The 22,773-nt window shown below is 60.8% G+C and overlaps 2 protein-coding genes across 2 annotated transcripts; one reads left to right on the forward strand and one right to left on the reverse strand.

Annotated features, from left to right (window-relative positions):
• The first annotated feature begins 1,539 nt into the window (after positions 1 to 1,539).
• On the forward strand, positions 1,540 to 7,273 carry LOC133626309 (UPF0598 protein C8orf82 homolog). The gene is made up of 4 exons (XM_062004372.1): positions 1,540 to 1,548; positions 3,095 to 3,186; positions 4,905 to 4,951; positions 6,768 to 7,273. Exons 1-4 carry the CDS (start codon positions 1,540 to 1,542, stop codon positions 7,271 to 7,273), a joined length of 654 nt encoding a protein of 217 aa, XP_061860356.1.
• Positions 7,274 to 8,424: 1,151 nt separating this feature from the next.
• Positions 8,425 to 18,107, reverse strand: LOC133626310 (leucine-rich repeat-containing protein 14-like; the record flags this gene model as incomplete). The annotated part of the gene is given in 7 exon segments (XM_062004373.1): positions 8,425 to 8,722; positions 8,725 to 9,056; positions 9,648 to 9,763; positions 9,765 to 10,046; positions 17,214 to 17,298; positions 17,808 to 17,944; positions 18,028 to 18,107. Coding segments are annotated over 7 exon segments (1,220 nt in total), but the record flags the coding sequence as incomplete, so codon positions are not given.
• Between the last annotated feature and the right edge of the window lie 4,666 nt (positions 18,108 to 22,773).

The raw sequence follows: 22,773 nt of genomic DNA on the forward strand, positions 1-22,773 counted from the left end.
AAGGGGATGGTGAGAGGACACAATGGTGAGGGCACAGGGACGGTGAGGGGACACGGTGTGGGCACAGGGATGGTGTGGGGAACAGTGTGGGCATAGGGCTGGTGAGGGGAGACGGGGATGGTGAGGGGACATGGGGCTGGTGAGGGGAGAAGGGGCTGGTGATGGGATACGGGGGTGGTGACGGGAGAAGGGGCTGGTGAGGGGACATGGGGATGGTGAGGGGGCACGCGACGGTGAGGGGAGAAGGGAACGGTGAGGGGAGAATGGGACGGTGAGGGGACACGGGGACGGTGAGGGGACACGGGAGTGGTGAGGGGACACGGGAGTGGTGAGGGGAGAAGGGGTTTCTGAGGGGATATGGGGGGGGGGTGAGGGAACATGGGGATGGTGAGGGGGCACGGCGACGGTGAGGGGACACAGGGGTGGTGGGGGGACAAGGGGGTGGTGAGGGGAGAAGGGGCTGGTGAGGGGATACGGGGGGGGTGAGGGGACATGGCGACGGTGAGAGGAGAAGGGGACGGTGAGGGGACACGGGGGGGTGAGGGGATAAGGGGTTGGTGATAGGAGAAGGGGGTGGTGAGGTGACATTGGGATGGTGAGGGGAGAAAGGGGTGGTGAGGGGAAACGGGGCTGGTGAGGGGACACAGGGGTTGTGAGGGGAGAAAGGGGTGCTGAGGGGACACGAGGTGTGTGAGGGGACACGGGGGTGGTGAGGGGAGAAGGGGATGGTCAGGGGTCACGGGGCTGGTGAGGGGACACGGGGGGTTGAGGGGACACGGCGGGGGTGAGGGGACATGGGGATGTTGAGGGGACACGGGGCTGGTGAGGGGACACGGGGGGTTGAGGGGACACGGCGGGGGTGAGGGGACATGGGGATGTTGAGGGGACACGGGGATGGTGAGGGGACACCAGGATGGTGAGGGGAGAAGGGGGATGGTGATGGGAGAAGGGGAAGGTGAGAAGACACGGGGAGGGTGAGGAGATACGGGGGTTGTGAGGAGAGAAGGGGGTGGTGATGGGAGAAGAGGTTTCTGAGGGGACACGGGGGCGGTGAGGGGACACGGGGGTGGTGAGGGGAGAAGGCGATGGTGAGGGGGACACGGGGACAGTGAGTGGACACGGGGGTTGTTAGGGGACACGGGGGTGGTGAGGGGAGAAGAGGTTTCTGAGAGGACACGGGGGGGGGTGAAGGGATACAGGGGCGGTGAGGGGACATGGGGGTGGTGAGGGGACACGGGGGGGTGAGGGGAGAAGGAGTTGCTGAGGGGACATGGGGCTGGTGAGGGGACACGGGGGGGGTGATTGGATAGGGGGGGTGGTGAGGGGAGAAGGGGGTGGTGAGGGGACACGGGGGGGGTGAGGGGACACGGGGGTGGTGACGAGAGAAGGGGGTGGTGATGGGACACGGGGAGGGTGAGGGGAGAAGGGGGTGGTGATGGGACACGGGGAGGGTGAGGGGAGAAGGGGGGTGGTGATGGGAGAAGGGGTTTCTGAGGGGATACATGGGGGGGTCAGGGGACACGGGGGCGGTGAGTGGACATGGGGGAGGTGAGGGGACACGGGTGTGGTGATGGGACACGGGGGGGGTGAGGGGACACGTGGGTGGTGAGGGGAAAAGGCGATGGTGAGGGGACCAGGAGGTGGTGAGGGGACATGGGAGGGGTGAGTGGACACGGGGATGGTGAGGGGAGGAGGGGATGGTGAGGGGAGAAAGGGATGGTAAGGGGACACGGGGGTGGTGAGGGGACACGGGGATGTTGAGGGGAGAATGGGATTGTGAGGGGACACGGGGGTGGTGAGGGTAGAAGGGGATGGTGAGGCGACACCGGTATGGTGAGAGGATAAGGGGATGGTGAGGGGAGAACGGGATGGTTAGGGGACACGGGGGTGGTGAGGGGAGAAGGGGATATTGAGGGGACATGGGGCTGGTGAGGGGACGGGGGGGGGGTGAGGGGAGAAGAGGATGGTGAGGGGAGAAGTGGATGGTGTGGGGACACGGGAATGGTGAGAGGAGAAGAATAATGCTTTTCCCAAGTGCCTTCAGGTGACATGGGACGGTGAGGGTGGGGGGCACCCACAGGGGAGGGGGCACCCCAGGAGCACCCATGGGTGGGGAGGGGGTGGGGTGGGACAGGACACCCATCAGAGTCCAGAGATGTATAAAGAGAGTTATTAATTAGAAGCCCCTAATTATCAATCCAGATGCTGATTTCTCCTCGGGGTTGGGGGGGCCATGGAGGGGGAAGGGGGGGGGTCCCCAAAGTGGAGGGTCTTCAAGGTGGGTGTCACAAGGAAGGGGGTCCCCAAAGTGGTGGGTGTCCCCAGGGGAGGGGTCCCCAAAGTGGGAGTTCTTAAGGTGGGAAGGGTCCCCAAAGTTGAGGGGGATGTCTCCAAGGTGGAAGGGGGGGGGGGGGGGTCACTGAATGGGAGGGTGTCCTTAAGGTGAGGGGTCCCCAAAGTGAAGGGAGGCGTCCCCAAAGTGGGAGTCCTTGAGGTGGGGGGGGGTCCCCAAAGTTGAGGGGGATGTCTCCAAGGTGGAAGGGGGGGGGGGGTCACTGAATGGGAGGGTGTCCTTAAGGTGAGGGGTCCCCAAAGTGAAGGGAGGCGTCCCCAAAGTGGGAGTCCTTGAGGTGGGGGGGGGTCCCCAAGGTGGGTGTCACTAAGGTGGGGGTGTCCCCAAAGTAGGGAGGGAGGGTCCCCAGGGTGAGAGGGGATCCCCAAGATGGGTGTCCCCAGGGGGAGGGGAGGTCCTCAAGGTGGGTCACCGAGGTGGGGGGGGTCCCCAAGGCGCAGGGTGTCCCCAGGGTGAGGGGGGGTCCCCAAGGCGCAGGGGGTCCCCGAGGTGGATGTCACAGGGTGAGGGGGGTCCCGGGGTGGGGGGACCCCCAGCGCTACCTCCCAGCTCTGCTCACTGCCAGGCGTGGGGAGGAGGGGGCACAGGGGGAGAGTGGGGGGTGACACCGGTGTGTGGGGGGGTCCCCCAGGGCCGGGAGGGGTCCCCACTTCCTCTGTTCCCATTTAACCCTTCACCCCCTCAGCTTTTGTATTTCCCCTCTCTCTTTTTCCCCTTTTTCCCCCTTTTTTTCCGTTTCAGCCTTTTATTTATTATGAAGCCGACTCCGAGCATCTCCCCGAGCCCCCCCACCCCCGCGGCTGTGGGACCCTCCCCGCGCGTGGGCCGGGGGCGTGGGGGGGGGGGGGGGGATCCAGATTGGGGGGAGGGGTCCAGAGGCACCACCCCCCCGCCCCTCCCCCCACGGCGTGTGAATAAAAAGCGTCTGGCTGGTGCTGCTCGTTCCCTCTGGAGCCCGTCAGTGGGGGGCTACGGGGGGCTATATGGGCTATGGGGGGCTATATGGGCTATAAGGGGGCTATGAGGGGCTGTAGGGGCTATGCTGAGGCTATGGGGGGCTACCAAGATACTATGGAGGCTATGAGGAGGCTATGGGGGGCTATGAGGGGGATATGAGGAGGCTATGGGGGGCTATATGGGCTATAAGGAGGCTATGGGGGGCTATAGGGGCTATGAAGGGGTTATAGGGGATATGAAGGGGCTATATGGGCTATGGGGGGCTATATGGGCTATAGGGGCTATGAGGATGCTATGGGGGCTATGGGAGCTATGAGGGGTTTATAGGGGCTATGAAGAGACTATGGGGGGCTATGAGGGGGCTATAGGGGCTATGAGGATGCTATGGGGGCTATAGGGGCTATGGGGGGCTATGAAGGGGCTATAGGGACTATGAGAAGGCTGTGGGGGGCTATGAAGGGGCTATAGGGACTATGAGAAGGCTATGGGGGGCTATGAAGGGGCTATAGGGACTATGAGAAGGCTATGGGGGGCTATGAGGAGGCTATAGGGGCTATGAGAAGGCTATGGGGGGATATATATGGTGTCTATAGGCTTCGGGGATGCCTATAGGGATATATGTGGGTGCCTACAGAGTTATGGGGGTGTCTGTATGGTCATGTGTGTGTCTATAGGGATACGTGTGTGTGTGTCAGTAGGGTTATGGGGGTGTCTATAGGGATATATGTGGGTGCCTATATGGTTATGGGGGATGCCTATAGGGATCTATGGGGGTGTCTATAGGGTTAAGGGGGTGTCTGTAAGGTTATGGGGGTGTCTCTAGGGGTACGTAGGAGTGTCAGTAGGGTTATGGGGGTGTCTGTAGGGATATATGTGGGTGTCTATAGGGTTAAGGGGGTGTCTGTATGAGTGTCAGTAGGGTTATGGGATGTCTCTAGGGATATATGTGGGTGTCTATAGGGTTAAAGGGGTGTCTGTAAGGATCCGAGAGGATCCCCAATGGATCCTGGGCAGAACCCCCCAAAAAAAAGACCTCAACGGACCCAGGACAGAGGCTGGATGGATGCCGGATGGATCCCAACCGGATCCCAGCACAGAACCCAAACAGATCCTGGACAGTCTCCCCCAAAAAGACCTAAATGGACCCAGAGCAGAGGCTGGATGGATCCCAAATGGATCCCAGCCCAGAGACAAAACAGATCCTGGACAACCCCCCCCCAAAAAGACCCTAAATGGACCCAGGACACAACCTGGATGGATCCCAGCCCAGAGACAAAACAGATCCTGCACAACCCCCGCCCCCCAAAAGACCCTAAATGGACCCAGGGCAGAGCCTGGATGGATCCCAGACAAACCCCCCCCTCCCCAAAAGGCTCTAAATGGACCCAGGACACAACCTGGATGGATCCCAGCCCAGAGACAAAACGGATCCTGGACAAAACCCCCATGAAAAGACTGTAAATGGACCCAGGGCAGAGCCTGGATGGCCCCTGGATGGATCCCAGATGGCCCCTGGATGGATCCCAGCCAGATCCCATTTGGCCCTTGCACCTGCTTTGGGATTTTGAGGCTTTTCCCCTTTTTTTCTGCAGCTTTTCCTGGATGACACCAAAGTGAAGAACTTCATCACTTGCTTCAAAGGTACTGGGATCCCCCCAAAAGCCCCCCAAATCCTCCCCCTCAAAAATGACCCCTCAAAATGCCCCCAAAACCCAAAATCCTCCCAAAATTATCCCCCAGATCCTCTCTGACCCCTTCCAAAGACCCAAATCCCACCCTAAAACCCCCACAAATAAGCCTCCCAAATCCCCCCAAAAAACCAAACCCCAACTCCCCCCGACCTCAAAAGCCCCCAAATCCCAACAATCCCCCTCAAATCCCCCCAGAGCATCCCAAAACCTCCCAAATCCCCCCCAAAAAGCCTCCAAATTCTCTCCAACCCCCCAAAAAATGTCAAAATCCACCCAAACCCCCCAAAATATCCCCCCAAACAATCCCCAAAGTCTCCAAATCCCCTCAAATCACCCCAAAAAACACAAAAGCCCCCCAGAAACCCCCAAATCCTCTCCAGCCCCCCCAAAATAAATCCCCCGAAAATCCCCAAAGCCCCCAAATCACCCCCAAAAAAACCCCAAATCCCCTCCAACTCTCTCCAAAAGCAATCAAAATCCCCCCAACCCCCCCAAATCTCCTCAGAACCCCTCCAAAAAACCAAATCACCCCAAAATCCCTCCTCCCCATCACCATTCAGTAGCGTTTTAGCCTTAATTAGGGTCTTTAATTAGAGACTCATCTTTATTTGGGGTCTCATCTGTATTGGGGGGGCTGTGGGGTGGGGAGAAGATACTCTCATCCCCTTCATGGCCTTCGTAGGTGCCAAAACATCCTCCTCTCAACCTAATTTGCATATTAATCACCACCTTAATTAACCACTTCCTGCCCTTAATTGCTCCCAGGCACTTGGTAACACTGATCCCTACTCCCCCTCCCCCCCCCCCCCCCAACCTCCCTCAGCCCCTTCAAATCGCTTTCCCATTAAGAAACACCCCCCTTTCTCCGGTGTTAATTAGGGGAGGGTTAATTAACGAGGGTGTGAGATTAATTAACGTTGCCTTCCTCACTCACCTGGAGCTGAACCCTGGCAGCCTCTATGGGAGGGTTCATTATGGAGAATTGGGGGTTAGTTAGGAGGGTTGGGGTTAATTAGGAGGGTGGAAGTTAATTAGGAGGTTTAGGGGTTGATTAGTGGGGTTACTTAGGGTCCATCCTGGCAGGTATCACCTTCCTCTTCCTCACTCCCTTAGCAGTGGTTGTTCTGAGCAGGTTTAATCATGAGAGGACTGAGGGTTGGAGGTTAATTAGGAGGGTTGGGGTTAATTAAGAGCACTGGGGGTTAATTGTGGGAAGGGGTTATCCCAGCAGACGTTGCCTTTCACATCTTCTTCTTCCTCACCCTCCCTTAGAATCGCAGTGGTTGTTTTGAGGGGGTTAACCATGGGGGGACTGGGGGTTAGTTAGGGGCGTTGGAGGTTAATTAGGGGGATTGGAGGTTAATTAGGAGCACAGGGAGTTAATTCAGGGAAGGGGTTAATGATGGTTTATCCCAGCAGACGTTGCCTTCCTCCTCCTCATCTTCTTCCTCACCCTCCCTTAGAACCGCAGTTGTTCCAAGTGGGTTAATCATGGGGACACTGGGGGTTAGTTAGGGGGGCTGGAGGTTAATTAGGAGGGTTGGAGGTTAATTAGGAGCACACGGAGTTAATTGTGGGAAGGGGTTAATGATGGTTTATCCCAGCAGACGTTGCCTTCCTCCTCCTCCTCTTCTTCCTCACCCTCCCTTCGCAGCCCCGCAGCGGCCGTTCCCAGCGGGCTAACCACGAGCGGCGATGCGGCTTAATTAAAAGGGGGGGCTGTTAATTAAGGAGAGGCGCGGGTTAATGAGGGTCCATCCCGGCAGACGTGACCTTCCTCACGTTCTTCTTCACGCGGCTGGAGCGGAACCGCAGCGGCCGCTACGAGCGCGAATTCCCGTTCGTGTCCCGCTGCGGCGCGGAGCGCAACCTCCTGCGCTGCGAGCACAGACCCATCGTCTTCACCCGCCTCCTGCCCCCGGACGCCTCCTCCTCAGCCTCCTCCTGCTCCCGCCGCGCCGTGCTGTCGTTCTGCGGCGGCGGGGAGCGGCTGGCCGTGCCGTTCCGGCCCGAGGCGCTGGTGATGCTGCCGGAGAACGGGCGCTTGTACCACCCGGCGCCGGGCCGGGCGGGGGGCGCGGGGCCGGTGCGCTCAGCGCTGGCTCTGGAGTGGGGGTCCCGCTTGGAGTACGAGCAGGGGCCGGAGCAGCCCCCGACTCACTTTTGGTGGGAGGGGAAGAGGTATCGGCTCACGGGGGAGCTGGTGCAGCTGCTGCGGGGAGGGGAAGGGGCGGGGGAGGCGGAGAGCGGCGGAGCCGCGGGGCGGGGGTGAGGCTTGGAGGGGGTGGGAAGGGGCATTGCATGGCCCCGGGCGAGGAGGAGGAGGAGGAGGAGGCAGAGCTGGTGCTCAGCCACACCGTGTGGCTGATGCTGTGGTGAGGTGAGCGTTGCTGGTGCCAGGGATGTGGGTGTTGTGTGTGGGTCCCCCCACTGTGATATTAAAGGTCTCTGGCAATTGAAATGAGCCTAGAGGTGATGGGTGCCACTGCAGCAGTGTGGGTGCAGCTGTGGAGAGGTTGGTGCAGCTGTGGTGGGTGACACACGGTGCTACTGCCACAGTGGGGGTGTCCCCATGGGTGCTGCCACGCTGACAGTGTTGCTGCCACACTGTGGGTGCCACTGTGGTGATGTTGGCTGGTGTGTAGAGGGAAGGGAAGTTCTTCAGAGGGATGTGGCCAGGGGCTGAGGTTGCCCGAGGGCAAGGAACCGGCAGCGTGCCCAAGGGGGCAAGAAGGCCAGTGGCAGCCTGGCTGGGCTGAGCAGTGGGGTGGCAGCAGCCCCAGGGCAGGGATTGTCCCCTGTGCTGGGCCCTGGGGAGGCTGCAGCTCCAGGGCTGTGCTCAGTGCTGGGCCCCTCACTCACTGCCACAGGGACACTGAGGGGCTGCAGGGAGAGAAGATGCACTGGGAAGCTCTGGGCTAAATGAGGGTACCTGAGGCAAAGGTTCAGTCTGCAGAGAACGAGGCTCAGAGGAGACCTGATCACTCTGACTCCCTGGCTGTGGCTGAGAGGGTCGGTCTCTGCTCCCAAGTTAAAAGCTACAGGCCAAGAGGAAAGGGGCTCAGGGTGCCCCAGGGGAGGTTGAGGCTGGAGCTGAGGCAGAACTGTTTCCCTGAGAGGGGTGTCAGCCCCTGTGCCAGGCTGCCCAGGGAGCTGGGGGAGTGCCCAGCCCTGGAGGGGTCCCAGAGCCGTGGGGCTGAGGTGCTTGAGGGCCGTGGCTCAGTGGTGCCTGTGGCACTGTGGGGTCAGGGTTGGACTCCAGCAGCTCAAAGGGCTTTTCCATCTGTAATGATTCTCTGGTCAGTGCCCTGTGTGCCAGAACAGCAGCCAGCGCTCTCCTTGGTCCATTAAAAGCAGAAGAGCTCCATCCCCTCCGCTGAGCTCTGCCACTTCCTCCTGCCAAGCATCCCAGGAGGACTTGGGTTAATCGGGCAAGGTGGGGTTGGCTTTAATGAACTCACCATAACCGAGTGGCACAGCCCAGAGCCCGGCACAGCGCCCCGAGGTGAAGCTTCCCTGGGGGGGGGGGGATGCTACAAGCTGAAGTAGTCGATGGCTCCGTAGCGCTGGAGGCTGGTCGCCCACACGGCGTCTGCTCTACCCGCGCTCGCCAGCAGCCGGCACAGCTCCGCCGGGAAACCCTCCTCCCCCTGCGTGGGGGTGTGGTGGCCGGAGCCCCGCGGCGGCTGCGAGTAGCCCACGAGGCGCAGGTCGGGCAGGGCCGGGCCAGGCCGCCCAGCGCCGCCGCGCTCAGGGGGGTGCCGAGGAGACCGAGGCAGCGCAGGCGGCGGCAGCGGCGCAGCGCCGGCAGCAGCAGCTCCAGCTCCGCGTCCCCCAGCTGACACTCCAGCAGCTCCAGCTGCAGCAGCGAGCGCGAAGCGGCTTCCAGCAGCGTCCGCAAGGGTTGCAGGAGGCTGGGGGACGTGAGGTTGTGGCCGCTCAGGTCCAGCTGGAGCAGGGAGGGCGCGTGGAGGCTCGAGGACAGGAAGATGAGGTCGGAGGGGAGCAGGCAGCAGAAGGCCAGCGCCAGACTCTCCAGGGGAGTCTGCAGCTCGCTGGGAGGACAGGGTGGGGTGGCAGAGTGGGGAACCCCCAAAGCACCCCCAAACCACCACGAGGCTCCCCCACCTCCAAATCCCCTGAGGCCCTCCCCAAACCAGCCACAGACCCCTAAAACCCTGAGGCTGCCCAAATTCCACCCCCAGGATCCCCCAAAATCCCTCAGCTCCCTCAAAGTCTCCCCCAACCCCCGTGAGGTATCCCCAAACCTCCTGAGACCAGACCCCTGAGCTGGGGCAGAGCTGCTCTGGGACTCCATCTCCTCATAAATGTAGACAGTTGCACAGTGCCAAACTGGGCAACTCCCCTAAAACCCCCTGAGCCAAGGCAGAGCTGCTGTGGGACTCCATCCCCTCTTAAATCTTTGCTCACAGGGCAAATGCCAAACCTTCCAAACCCTCTCCCCAAAACCCCCTGAGACCAACCCCTGAGGTAGTGCAGAGCTACTGTTGGACTCCAGCCCCTCTTAAATCTGCCCCCACAGGGTGTGGGTGATACCCCAATGCCACCCCCCCCCCACACACACACATTCCCTCCCGCTGCAGCGTGTGAAGGTTTTGGAGTCCCTCCCCCAGCGGGCAGCTTACCCCAGGAGCTGCCTGAGTCTCCCAGAAAGCCTGGAGGAGTACAAATCGAGTTCCTTGAGGGCAGGCAGGGCCCGGAGGTGAGCGGCCAAGCAGCGGATGCCGGCGTCCGTGCCCGGGGGCCGGGTGGCACACGTCCACATTGCTGTAGGGCAGCTTGAGGCTGCGCAGCGCGGGGAAGCGGCCGAGGTGAGGCAGCACTGCGCACAGCCCCGCCAGCCCCAGGTTGTTGAAGCGTAAAACAACTCTGCGGACGGCGGCAGGCTCCAGGGAGTCCAGCAGGGAGACGACGGTGGAGACGGAGAGCTCCTCGGCGTGGAAGTCGCGGCAGAGCAGGCGCAGGGGGGCGCAGGGCGAGCGGAGGGCGGCGCGCAGCAATAGGCGCGTAGCAATAGGGCACCCCTAAGCCAGCCCCCATCAATAGGGCATCCTATAGCACCCCTAAGCCAGCCCCCATCAATAGGGCATCCTATAGCACCCCTAACCCAGACCCCATCAATAGGGCATCCTATAGCACCCCTAACCCAGACCCCATCAATAGGGCATCCTATAGCACCCCTAACCCAGCCCCCATCAATAGGGCATCCTATAGCACCCCTAACCCAGCCCCCATCAATAGGGCATCCTATAGCACCCCTAACCCAGCCCTCTATCTATAGGGCATCCTATAGCACCCCTAAGCCAGCCCCCATCAATAGGGCATCCTATAGCACCCCTAACCCAGACCCCATCAATAGGGCATCCTATAGCACCCCTAAGCCAGCCCCCATCAATAGGGCATCCTATAGCACCCCTAAGCCAGCCCCCATCAATAGGGCATCCTGTAGCACCCCTAACCCAGCCCCCATCAATAGGGCATCTTAGAGCACCCCTAACCCAGCCCCCATCAATAGGGCATCTTATAGCACCCCTAAGCCAGCCCCCATCAATAGGGCATCTTAGAGCACCCCTAACCCAGCTCTTTATCTATAGGGCATCCTATAGCACCTCTAATCCAGCCCCCCATCAATAGGGCACCCCACAGCACCCCTAGATCTGCACCTCATCAATAGGGTACCCCTAACCCAGCCCTCTCTCAATAGGACCTCCCATAGCACTCCTAACCCTATCCCCCATTAATAGGGCACCCTATAGCACTCCTAACCCAGCTCCCCATCAATAGGGAACTCCAGGGCAGGACCCATGACCCACCCCTCTTAATGAGGGGTACCCCCAGCACCCCATAAAGGAAGCCTACAGCAGGATCTCCAACACCCCCCTTCCCTCCCTGGGCCCCCCTGTGCTGCCCTCCCCCCCCGACCCCCCTCAGCTGCCCTCACCCCCCCCTCGATCCCCAGGGTCCCCTTCAGCTGCCCTCACCCCCCCCAATCCCCGGGGTCCCCTTCATCTGCCCTCAATCCCCCAGTCCCTGGGGACCCCTTCAGCTGCCCTCACGCCCCCCAATCCCCGAGGCCCCCCTCAGCTGCCCTCACGCCCCCCCAATCTCCGGGGTCCCCTTCAGCTGCCCTCAACCCCCTAATCCCCGGGGTCTCCCTCAGCTGCCCTCACGACCCCAATCCCCGGGGACCCCTCAGCTGCCCTCACGCCCCCAATCCCCGGGATCCCCCTCAGCTGCCCTCACGCCCCCAATCCCCGGGATCCCCCTCAGCTGCCCTCACCCCCCACAATCCCGGGGGACCCCTCAGCTGCCCTCACGCCCCCAATCCCTGAGGCCCCCCCTCAGCTGCCCTCACGCCCCCCAATCCCCGGGATCCCCCTCAGCTGCCCTCACCCCCCACTCCCCGGGGACCCCTCAGCTCCCCTCACGCCCCCCCAATCCCCGGGATCCCCCTCAGCTACCCTCACACTCCCCCAATCCCCGGGGACCCCTCAGCTGCCCTCACCCCCCACAATCCCCGGGGTCCCCCTCAGCTGCCCTCACCCCCCACAATCCCCGGGGTCCCCCTCAGCTGCCCTCACGCCCCCAATCCCCGGGATCCCCCTCAGCTGCCCTCACGCCCCCAATCCCCGGGATCCCCCTCAGCTGCCCTCACCCCCCACAATCCCGGGGGACCCCTCAGCTGCCCTCACGCCCCCCAGTCCCCGGGACCCCTCAGCTGCCCTCACGCCCCCAATCCCGGGGGACCCCTCAGCTGCCCTCATGCCCCCAATCCCGGGGGACCCCTCAGCTGCCCTCACGCCCCCCAGTCCCCGGGGACCCCTCAGCTGCCCTCACGCCCCCAGTCCCCGGGGACCCCTCAGCTGCCCTCATGCCCCCAGTCCCCGGGGACCCCTCAGCTCACCTCCCGCCCGCCGCCCCGCTCCCGCCGGGCCCCTCACGGCCGCGCTTCCAGGCATGCGCACTGCACCCCGGCACCGCCCCTCCGCCAATCAGAGCGAGAGTTTCACCACGGAAGGCGGGCCCGGCGTCGTTACTAGGTGCCGCCTGCCATCCTCGCCCGCCCATTGGCTGCCGCCGTGTCTGTCATCGCTTCCTCCCTTCTTATTGGCTGAAGGGCGGCGGCAGCGGGAAGTTCGATCTGAGCCCCAGACGCTGCGGTCCCTGCGCGGCTCCGGGAGGTCTCGGATCCCCCCGGGCCGGGGAACGGCCCCGCTCCGCACGCCATGGAGCGGCAGCGGGAGGTCAAGGCCCTGCTGAAGAGCTGGGAAGCGGCTTTTGTCCGGGAGCAGCGGAGGAAGCCCGGCCAGGTGCCCGCTGCGGGGGGCGGGGATGGGGAGGGGCGGCGGGGCAAAGCGGGGTTTTAATGGGGTTCTGAGGGGAAAGGTGGAGTTTTGAGAGGAAAAGTGAGGGGTTTTGTGAATTTCTGAGGAACAAGTGGGAATTGGGAGGAGCTTGGAGGGGAAAAGTGGGGTTTGGTGGAGGTTTGAGGGGAAAAGTGTTTTTTTGTGGGGTTCTGAGGGGAATAAAGGTTTTTGTAGAGCTTGAAGGAGAAAAGAGTGGGGTTGGTTGTCTGCTGAGGGGGAACAGTGGAGATTGGTGGGGTTCTGAGGGGAAAAGTGCGGGCTTGGTGGAGTCTGGAGTGGAAAGGTGGAGGTTCGGTGGGGTTTTGAGGGCGAAAGTGGGTTTTTGATGGGGTTCTGAGGGGAAAAGTGGAGTTTTGGTGGAGTGTTGAGGGGAAAAGTGGGGGTTTGGTGGATTTCTGAGATACAAGTGCGATTTTAGTGGAGCTCTGAGGGGAAAAGTGGGGGTTTTGTGGAGTGTTGAGAAGAAAAGGGGTTTTAGTGGAGTTCTGAGTGAACAAGTGGCGATTTGGAGGATTTTTGAGGGTAAAGGTAAGTTTTTGGTGCGGTTCTGAGGGGAAAAATGGGTTTGGGCAGAGTTTTGAGGGCAACAGTGGGTTTTACTGGAGTTTTGAGGGGAAAAGTGGGGTTTGGTGGAGTTTTGAGGGGAAAAGTGTTTTACTGTGGGGTTCTGAGGGGAATAAAGGTTTTTGTAGAGCTTTAAGGAGAAAAGAGTGGGGTTGGTGGTCTGCTGAGGGGGAACAGTGGAGATTGGTGGGGTTCTGAGGGGAAAAGTGGGGGTTTGGTCGAGTTTTGAGGGGAAAAGTGGAGGTTCGGTGGGGTTTTGAGGGTGAAAGTAGGGTTTTGATGGGGTTCTGAGGGGAAAAGTGGAGTTTTGGTGGAGTGTTGAGGGGAAAAGTGGGTTTTTTTTGTGGAGTGTTGAGAAGAACAGTGGGTTTTACTGGAGTTTGGAGTGAAAAAGTGGGGGTTTTGGTGGAGTGTTGAGGGGAAAAGGGGTTTTAGTGGAGTTTGGAGTGAAAAAGTGGCGATTTGGTGGATTTTTGAGGGTAAAGTAGGTTTTTGGTGTGGTTCTGAGGGGAAAAATGGGTTTTGGTGGAGTTTTAAGGAGAAAAGAGTGGGGTTGGTTGTCTGGTGAGGGGGAACAGTGGAGATTGGTGGGGTTCTGAGGGGAAAAGTGCGGGCTTGGTGGAGTCTGGAGTTGAAAAGTGGAGGTTCAGTGGGGTTTTGAGGGCGAAAGTGGGTTTTTGATGGGGTTCTGAGGGAAAAGTGGAGTTTTGGTGGAGTTTTGAGAGGAAAAGAGGGGAGTTTGTGAATTTCTGAGGAGCAAGTGGGAATTGGGAGGAGCTTGGAGGGGAAAAGTGGGGTTTTGGTGGAGTGTTGAGGGGAAAAGTAGGGGTTTGGTGGATTTCTGAGATACAAGTGCGATTTTAGTGGAGCTCTGAGGGGAAAAGTGGGGGTTTTGTGGAGTGTTGAGAAGAAAAGGGGTTTTAGTGGAGTTCTGAGTGAACAAGTGGCGATTTGGAGGATTTTTGAGGGTAAAAGTAAGTTTTTGATGTGGTTCTGAGGGGAAAAATGGATTTTGGCAGAGTTTTGAGGGCAAAAGTGGAGGGTTTGTGGACTTCTGAGGAACAAGTGGGAATTTGGAGGAGCTTTGAGGGTATAAATGAAGTTTTGGTGGAGTTTTCAGATGAAAAGTGGAGTTTTGGTGGAGTGTTGAGGGAAAAAGTGGGGTTTTGGTAGAGTTTGGAGTGAAAAAGTGGGGGGTTGGTGGGTTTTTGAGGGTAAAAGTGGGGTTTTGGTGGGGTTTTGAGGGGAAAATGGGTTTTTTGTAGAGTTTTAAGGAGAAAAGAGTGGGATTGGTGGTCTGCTGAGGGGGAACAGTGGAGATTGGTGGGGTTCTGAGGGGAAAAGTGCAGGCTTGGTGGAGTCTGGAGTGGAAAAGTGGAGGTTCGGTGGGGTTTTGAGGGCGAAATTGGGTTTTTGATGGGGTTCTGAGGGGAAAAGTGGAGTTTTGGTGGAGTTTTCAGATGAAAAGTGGGGTTTTTTGTGGAGTGTTGAGAAGAACAGTGGGTTTTACTGGAGTTTGGAGTGAAAAAGTGGGGGTTTTGTGGAGTGTTGAGAAGAAAAGGGGTTTTAGTGGAGTTTGGAGTGAAAAAGTGGGGATTTGATGAATTTTTGAGAGTAAAAGTAGGTTTTCGGTGTGGATCTGAGGTGAAAATGAGTTTTTGTGGGGTTTTAAGGGGAAAAGTAAGGTTCTGGTGGAGTGTTGAGGGCAAAAGTGGGGTTTTGGTGAGATTCTGAGAGGAAAGAATTGGGTTTTGATGGTGTTGTGGGGAGAAAGTGGGATTGTGGTGTAGTCTTGAGAGGAAAACTGGGTTTTGGCAGAGTTTTGAGGGCAAAAGTGGGGGATTTGTGGACTTCTGAGGAACAAGTGGGAATTAGGAGGAACTTTGAGGGGGAAAGTGAAGTTTTGGTGGAGTGTTGAGGGGAAAAAGTGGGGTTTTGGTGGAGCTTGGAGTTAAAATTGGCTGTTCAATGGGTTTTTGAGGGCGAAAGTGGATTTTTGATGGGATTCTGAGGGGGAAAATGGATTTTTTGGTGGAGTTTTAAGTGGAAAAGTGGAGGTTTGAGAAGAAAAGTGGGGATTTGGTGGACTTAAGAGGAACAAGTGGGATTTTGGAGGAGCTTTGAGGGGAAAAGTGGAGTTTTGGTGGGGTTTTTAGATTAAAAGTGTGGGTTTGGTGTATTTTTAAGGGCAAATGTGGGATTTTGTGGACTTTGGAGTGGTAAGGTGTGGGTTTGGTGGATATTTGGGGCAAAAGCGGGGTGTCTTGTGGTTCTGAGGGAAAAAGAGAGGGTTTGGTGGTCCACTGAAAGGAAAATGAGTTTTTCTGGAGTTTTAAGGGGAAAAGTGGGGTTTTGGTGGGGTTTTAAGATGAAAAATGCAGTTTTGGTGGAGTTTTCAGAGGAAAAGTGGAGTTTTGGCTGCCCTCAACGCCCCCCCAATCTCCGGGGTCCCCTTCAGCTGCCCACACGCCCCCCAATCCCTGAGGCCCCCCTCAGCTGCCCTCACGCCCCCCCAATCCCCGGGATCCCCCTCAGCTCCCCTCACGCCCCCCAATCCCCGGGGTCCCCCTCAGCTGCCCTCACCCCCCACAATCCCCGGGGACCCCTCAGCTGCCCTCACGCCCCCCAGTCCTCGGGGACCCCTCAGCTGCCCTCACGCCCCCCAATCTCCGGGATCCCCTTCAGCTGCCCTCACGCCCCCCCAGTCTCCGGGGACCCCTCAGCTACCCTCACACTCCCCCAGTCCCCGGGGACCCCTCAGCTGCCCTCACGCCCCCACAATCCCCGGGGACCCCTCAGCTGCCCTCACGCCCCCTAGTCCCCGGGGACCCCTCAGCTGCCCTCACGCCCCCCAGTCCCCGGGGACCCCTCAGCTGCCCTCACGCCCCCCAGTCCCCGGGGACCCCTCAGCTCACCTCCCGCCCGCCGCCCCGCTCCCGCCGGGCCCCTCACGGCCGCGCTTCCAGGCATGCGCACTGCACCCCGGCACCGCCCCTCCGCCAATCAGAGCGAGAGTTTCACCACGGAAGGCGGGCCCGGCGTCGTTACTAGGTGCCGCCTGCCATCCTCGCCCGCCCATTGGCTGCCGCCGTGTCTGTTATCGCTTCCTCCCTTCTTATTGGCTGAAGGGCGGCGGCAGCGGGAAGTTCGATCTGAGCCCCAGACGCTGCGGTCCCTGCGCGGCTCCGGGAGGTGGAGTTTTCAGATGAAAAGTGGAGTTTTGGTGGAGTGTTGAGGGGAAAAGTGTGGCTTTAGTGGACCTTGGAGTGAAAAAGTGGAGATTTGGTGGGTTTTTGAGGGCAAAAGTGCGTTTTTTGTGGGATTCTGAGGAGAAAAAGGTTTTTTTGTAGAGTTTTAAGGAGAAAAGAGGGACGTTGGAGTTCTGCTGAGCTGGAAAAGATGCAGATTGGTGGGGTTCTGAGGCACCAGTGGGATTTTGGGGGAGCTTTGAGGGGAAAAGTGGAGTTTTGTTGGTGTTTTCAGATGACAAGTGTGGTTTTAGTGGATTTTGGAGTGAAAAAGTGGGGGGTTGGTGGATATTTGAGGGCAAAGGTGGGTTTTTGATGGGGTTCTGAGGGGAAGATGGGTTTTTGTGGAGTGTTGAGGGGAAAAGTGGTGCTTTGGTGGGGTTCTGACGAAAAAGTTGGGCTTTGGTGTAGTTTTGAGGGGAAAAGTGAGCTTTTTGTGAGTTTTGAAGGGAAATGTTGGGGTTTGGTGGAGTTTTAAGGGGGAAAAAGTGGGATTTTGGTGGAGTTCTGAGGGGAAAATTGGGGAGGTGATTTGAGGGAAAAAAAGTAGTGTTTTTGTGGTGGTGTTTGGACAAAAAGATAGAATATTGGGGTTTTGGTGGTGAAATCTCTACCAGGAGGCTGCAGTGAGCTGGAGGTCGGTCTCTGCTCCCAGCTAGTGAGTGACGGGCCAAGAGGAAAGGGGCTCAGGGTGCCCCAGGGGAGGCTGAGGCTGGAGCTGAGGCAGAACTGTTTCCCTGAGAGGGGTGTCAGCCCCTGTGCCAGGCTGCCCGGGAGCTGGGGGAGTGCCCAGCCCTGGAGGGACCCCAAAGCCCTGGAGCTGAGGTGCTGAGGGCTGTGGGTCAGTGGTGGCCGTGGCAGGGTGAGGGCTCAGGGCTGGGCTCCAGCAGCTCAAAGGGCTTTTCTAACTCAAATGATTCTGTGGTTTGCTCCCTGCAGCTGTGGCATCATCACAGATGCCAGTCCTGGGTCGCTCAGCACCATCTGCTGCCACGGCCTCCGCGGCCGCTACGTCACCGTCACCATCCTGGGCCGGGAGGAGCAGTTCACTCTCTGTGAGGTCGAGGTCTACACTGTCCACCCCGAGCCATGAGGGGCTTTTAAGGGGGACAAGGTGAGGAGTTTCCCCCCTGGCACCAGGACCCTCTGACATCAGATGCCCCTGGAGGCTCCCTGTCGTCAGAACCACCCTAATAAACATCCCCACGGGGCCTCTTTGTGCATCACCATCCCCATCCCATAGGCTCCAGAGGACCATGGCATCACCATCCCCACCCCGTGGGCTCCACAGGACCATGGCATCACCATCCCCACCCCGTGGGCTCCACAGAACCATGGCATCACCATCCCCACCCCGTGGGCTCCACAGAACCATGGCATCACCATCCCCACCCCGTGGGCTCCACAGGACCATGGCATCACCATCCCCATCCCATAGGCTCCAGAGGACCATGGCATCACCATCCCAACCCCACGGGACCTCCAGCCTCTTTCCATCACCACCCTTGAGGCCCATGGGGTTCCACCATCCTCATCCCCACTCTGTGGCTCCCCAGGACCTGTGGTGGCCACCTTGGGGTGGGGGTGGCCGTGGGAGGTCACTCACTCGCCCGTGAAGCCTTTGGAGATGGAGTGGAAGGAGGTGAGTTCCACCGAGTCCAGGTAGGGCGGCCCCATCTCTGTCAGCACCTTCCTGAAGGAGTGGAAGGCCGAACCCTCAGCATACACGTTGTCCTGGTACACCTGGAGGAGGGGGGAAACTGGTGGGGTTACCTAGATGTTGGGGTCCACCTCACATACCCCCCGAGTCTGAGGGTCCCACTCACCTCGTCAGCCATGAGGAAGAGCCTCTCCTCGAAGGCGAATTTGATGACGGCCTCAATGCACTGACGGCTCTGGACCTGCCCTGGGAGGGGGGAGAAGGGGGGAGGTTGGCATAGCGGAGTGGGGGGGTCCAGTCCCACTCCCACCATGGGTTTGGGGGGCCCAGTCCTGCTCCTGATGGGTTTTGGGGGGCTCAATCCCTTTTCCTGATAGGTTTGGGGGCCCAGTCTTGCTCCCTATGGGTTTGGGGTATGGGCTCAGCCCCACTCCTGATGGGTTTTAGGGGACTCAGTCTAGTTTCCCATGGGTATGGGGGGGCTTAGACCCCCTCTCCTGATAGGTTTGGGGGACCCAAACTGCCTCCCTATAGATTTGGGAGGAGAGTCATCCCCACTCCTGATGGGTTTGGGGGGGCTTAGCCCCTGCTCCTGATGGGTTTTGGGGCCTTCACCCCACTCCTGATGGATTTGAGGGGACTCAGTCCCACTTCCTATGGCTTTTGGAGGGTCTCAACCCAGTTCTTGGGTATGTTTTGGAGGTCTTAGTAGGACCAGTAAAGCACTGGGGGTCTCAGAATGGGACTGGGAGGGCACTGGGAGCTCACAGCCCTGGTACCAGAAGTCCCATCCCAACCTCAGGGTCCCATCCCAGCCCCAGGGTCCTATCCCCAGGGTCCCATCCCAGTCCCAGGATCCCATCCCATCCCTGATATCCCACCCCTGGGGTCCAATCCCACCCCTGGGGTCCCATCCCAGTCTCATCCCACCCCTGGAGTCCCATCCCAGTCCTATCCCGTCCCACCCCTGGGGTCCCATCCCACCCCTGGGGTCCCATCCCACCCCTGGGGTCCCATCCCATCCTGTCCCATCCCATCCCATCCAACCCCTGGGGTCCCAACCAGTCCCATCCCATCCCAAACCTGGGGTCCCATCCCACCCCTGGCGCCCCATCCCATCCCACCCCTGGGGTCCCATCCCATCCCACCCCTGGGGTCCCATCCCATCCCATCCCATCCCACCCCTGGTTTCCCATCCAGTCCCATCCCACCCCTGCGGTCCCATCCCATCCCACCCCTAGGGTCCCATCCCATCCCACCCCTGGGGTCCCATCCCACCCCTGGGGTCCCATCCCATCCCACCCCTGGGGTCCCATCCCAACCCTGGGGTCCCATCCAGTCCCATCCAATCCCATCCCATCCCACCCCTGGGGTCCCATCCCATCCCACCCCTGGGGTCACCCCTGGGGTCCCATCCCACCCCTGGGGACTCATCCCATCCTACCCCTGGTGTCCCATCACATCCCATCCCACCCCTAGGGTCCCATCCCCTCCCAACCCTTGGGTCCCATCCAGTCCCATCCCATCCCACCCCTGGGGTCCCATCCCATCCCAACCCTGGAGACCCATCCCATCCCTGAAGTCCTATCCCTGGGGTCCATCCCAACCTAGGGTCCCGTCCCACCCCTGGGGTCCCATCCCATCCCTGGGTTCCCATCCCATCCCACCCCTGGGGTCCAACCAGTCCCAACCCATCCCACCCCTGGGGCCCCATCCCACCCCTGGGGCCCATCCCACCCCTGGGGCCCCATCCCACCCCTGAGGCCCCATCCCATCCCTAGGGTCCCGTCCCATCCCACCCCTGGGGACTCATCCCATCCCTGTGGTGCCATCCCATCCCACCACTGGGGTCGCATGCCATCCCATCCCACCCCTGGATCCCATCCAGTCCCATCCCAATCCTGGGGTCCTATCCCACCCCTGAACTCCAATCTTGGGGTCCCATCCAAACCTCAGGGTCCAATCCCACCCCTGGGGTCCCAGCCCTGTGGTCACATCCCACCCCTGGGGTCCCATCCCATCCTATCCCATCCCACCCCTGAGGTCCCACCCCTGGGGTCCCATCCCAGCCCTGGGGTCCCATCCAGTCCCATCCCACCCCTGGGGTCCCATCCCACCCCTGGGGTCCCATCCCACCCCTGGGGTCCCGTCCCATCCCACCACTGGGGTCCCGTCCCGTCAGGTCCCACCACTGGGGTCCCATCCCATCCCACCCCTGGGGTCCCATCCCATCCAATCCCACCCCTGGGTTCCCATCCGATCCCAACCCTGGGGTCCAATCCAGTACCATCCCATCCCATTCCATCCGACCCCTGGAGTCCCATCCCACCCCTACGGACCAATCCCAACTCTGGGGTCCCATCCCACACACCCCTGGGGTCCCATCCCATCCCTGGTTCCCATCCCATCCCACCCCTGGGATCCCAACCAGTCCCATCCCATCCCAAACCTGGGTCCCCATCCTAACCTCAGGGTCTCATCCCTGGAGTCCCATCCCATCCCTGGGTCCCATCCCATCCCACCCCTGAAGTCCCATCCTGGGGTCCCATCCCAACCTCAGGGTCCCATCCCACTCCTGGAGTTCCACCCCTGGGGACGCATCCCACCCCTGGGGGTCCCATCCCAATCTCATCCCACCCTGGAGTCCCATCCCAGTCCTATCCCGTCCCACCCCTGGGTCCCACCCCACCCCTGGGGTCCCATCCCACCCCAACCCTGGAGACCCATCCCATTCCTGAAGTCCCACCCTGGGGTCCCGTCCCACCCCTGGGGTCCCGTCCCACCCCTGGGGACTCATCCCATCCTGTCCCATCCATCCCACCCCACCCTGGGGTCCATCCCACCCCTGGAGACTCATCTCATCCCACCCCTGGCGCCCCATCCCACCCCTGGGGACTCATCCCACCCCTGGGGTCCCATCCAGTCCCATGCCATCCCACCCATGGGGACCCATCACATCCCATCCCACCCCTGGGGTCCCATCCATCCCACCCCTGGGGACTCATCCCAGCCCTGGGGTCCCATCACATCCCATCCCAACCCTGGGGTCCCATCCCATCCCACCCCTGGTTTCCCATCCAGTCCCATCCCATCCCACCCCTGGTCCCCTCCCACCCCTAGGGTCCCATCCCACCCCTGGGGTCCGATCCCAACCCTGGGGTCCCAGCCAGTCCCATCCCATCCCACCCCTGGGGTCCCATCCATCCCACCACTGGGGTCCGAACCCATCCCCTCCCATCCCACCCCTGGGGTCCCATCCCACCCCTGGGTCCCATCCCAACCCTGGGGTCCCATCCAGTCCCATCCAATCCCATCCCATCCCAGCCCTGGGGTCCCATCCCATCCCAGCCCTGGGGTCCCATCCCACCCCTGGGGACTCTCCCATCCCACTCCTGGTGTCCCATCACATCCCATCCCACCCCTAGGGTCCCATCCCCTCCCAACCCTTGGTCCCATCCAGTCCCATCCATCCCACCCCTGGGGTCCCATCCCATCCCAACCCTGGAGACCCGTCCTATCCCTGGGGTCCCATCCCAACCTAGGGTCCCGTCCACCCCTGGGGTCGCATCCCACCCCACCCCTGGGGTCCCATCCCATCCCTGGGTTCCCATCCCATCCCATCCCACCCCTGGGGTCCCAACCAGTCCCATCCCATCCCAACCCTGGAGACCCATCCCATCCCTGAAGTCCTATCCCTGGGGTCCCATCCCAACCTGGGGTCCCATCCCACCCCTGGGGACTCATCCCACCCCTGGGGTCCCATCCCATCCTGTCCCATCCCATCCTGTCCCATCCCATCCCATCCCACCCCTGGGGGCCCATCCACCCCTGGAGACTCATCCCATCCCTGGGGTCCCATCCCATCCCACCCCTGTGCCCCATCCCACCCCTGGGGACTCATCCCAACCCTGGGGTCCCATCCAGTCCCATGCCATCCCACCCCTGGGGACCCATCACATCCCATCCCAACCCTGGGTCCCATCCCATTCCACCCCTGGGGGACTCATCCCAGCCCTGGGGTCCCATCACATCCCATCCCACCCCTGGGTCCCATCCCATCCCACCCCTGGTTTCCCATCCAGTCCCATCCCATCCCACCACTGGGTCCGATCCCATCCCCTCCCATCCCACCCCTAGGGTCCCATCCCATCCCACCCCTGGGGTCCGATCCCAACCCTGGGGTCCCATCCAGTCCCGTCCCATCCCACCCCTGGGGGACTCATCCCATCCCACCCCTGGTGTCCCATCACATCCCATCCCACCCCTAGGGTCCCATCCCCTCCCAACCCTTGGGTCCCATCCAGTCCCATCCCATCCCACCCCTGGGTCCCATCCATCCCAACCCTGGAGACCCATCCCATCCCTGAAGTCCTATCCCTGGGGTCCCATCCCAACCTAGGGTCCCGTCCCACCCCTGGGGTCGCATCCCACCCCACCCCTGGGGCCCCATCCCATCCCACCCCTGGGGCCCCATCCCATCCCACCCCTGGGGCCCCATCCCACCCCTGGGGCCCCATCCCACCCCTAGGGTCCCATCCCACCCCTGGGGACTCATCCCACCCCTGGGGTCCCATCCCATCCTGTCCCATCCCATCCCACCCCACCTCTGGGGTCCCATCCCACCCCTGGAGACTCATCCCATCCCTGGGGTCCCATCCATCCCACTCCTGGCGCCCCATCCCACCCTGGGATCCCATCCCATCCCACCCCTGGGGACTCATCCCAGCCCTGGGGTCCCAGCCAGTCCCATCCCATCCCACCCCTGGGGTGCCATCCCATCCCACCCCTGGCGCCCCATCCCACCCCTGGGATCCCATCCCATCCATCCCTGGGACTCATCCGAACCCTGGGGTCCCATCCAGTCCCATGCCATCCCACCCCTGGGGACCCATCACATCCCATCCCACCCTGG

The sequence above is a fragment of the Colius striatus genome, chromosome 10 (genome assembly GCF_028858725.1).
Source record: "Colius striatus isolate bColStr4 chromosome 10, bColStr4.1.hap1, whole genome shotgun sequence".
Lineage (NCBI taxonomy): Eukaryota > Metazoa > Chordata > Aves > Coliiformes > Coliidae > Colius > Colius striatus.

Coding starts and splice junctions, on each gene's coding strand:
- LOC133626309 (XM_062004372.1), top strand. Junction 3,187..4,904: donor CCCGCGCGTGGGCCGGGGGC/GTGGGGGGGGGG, acceptor TTTTCTGCAGCT/TTTCCTGGATGACACCAAAG. Junction 4,952..6,767: donor CTTCATCACTTGCTTCAAAG/GTACTGGGATCC, acceptor CCATCCCGGCAG/ACGTGACCTTCCTCACGTTC.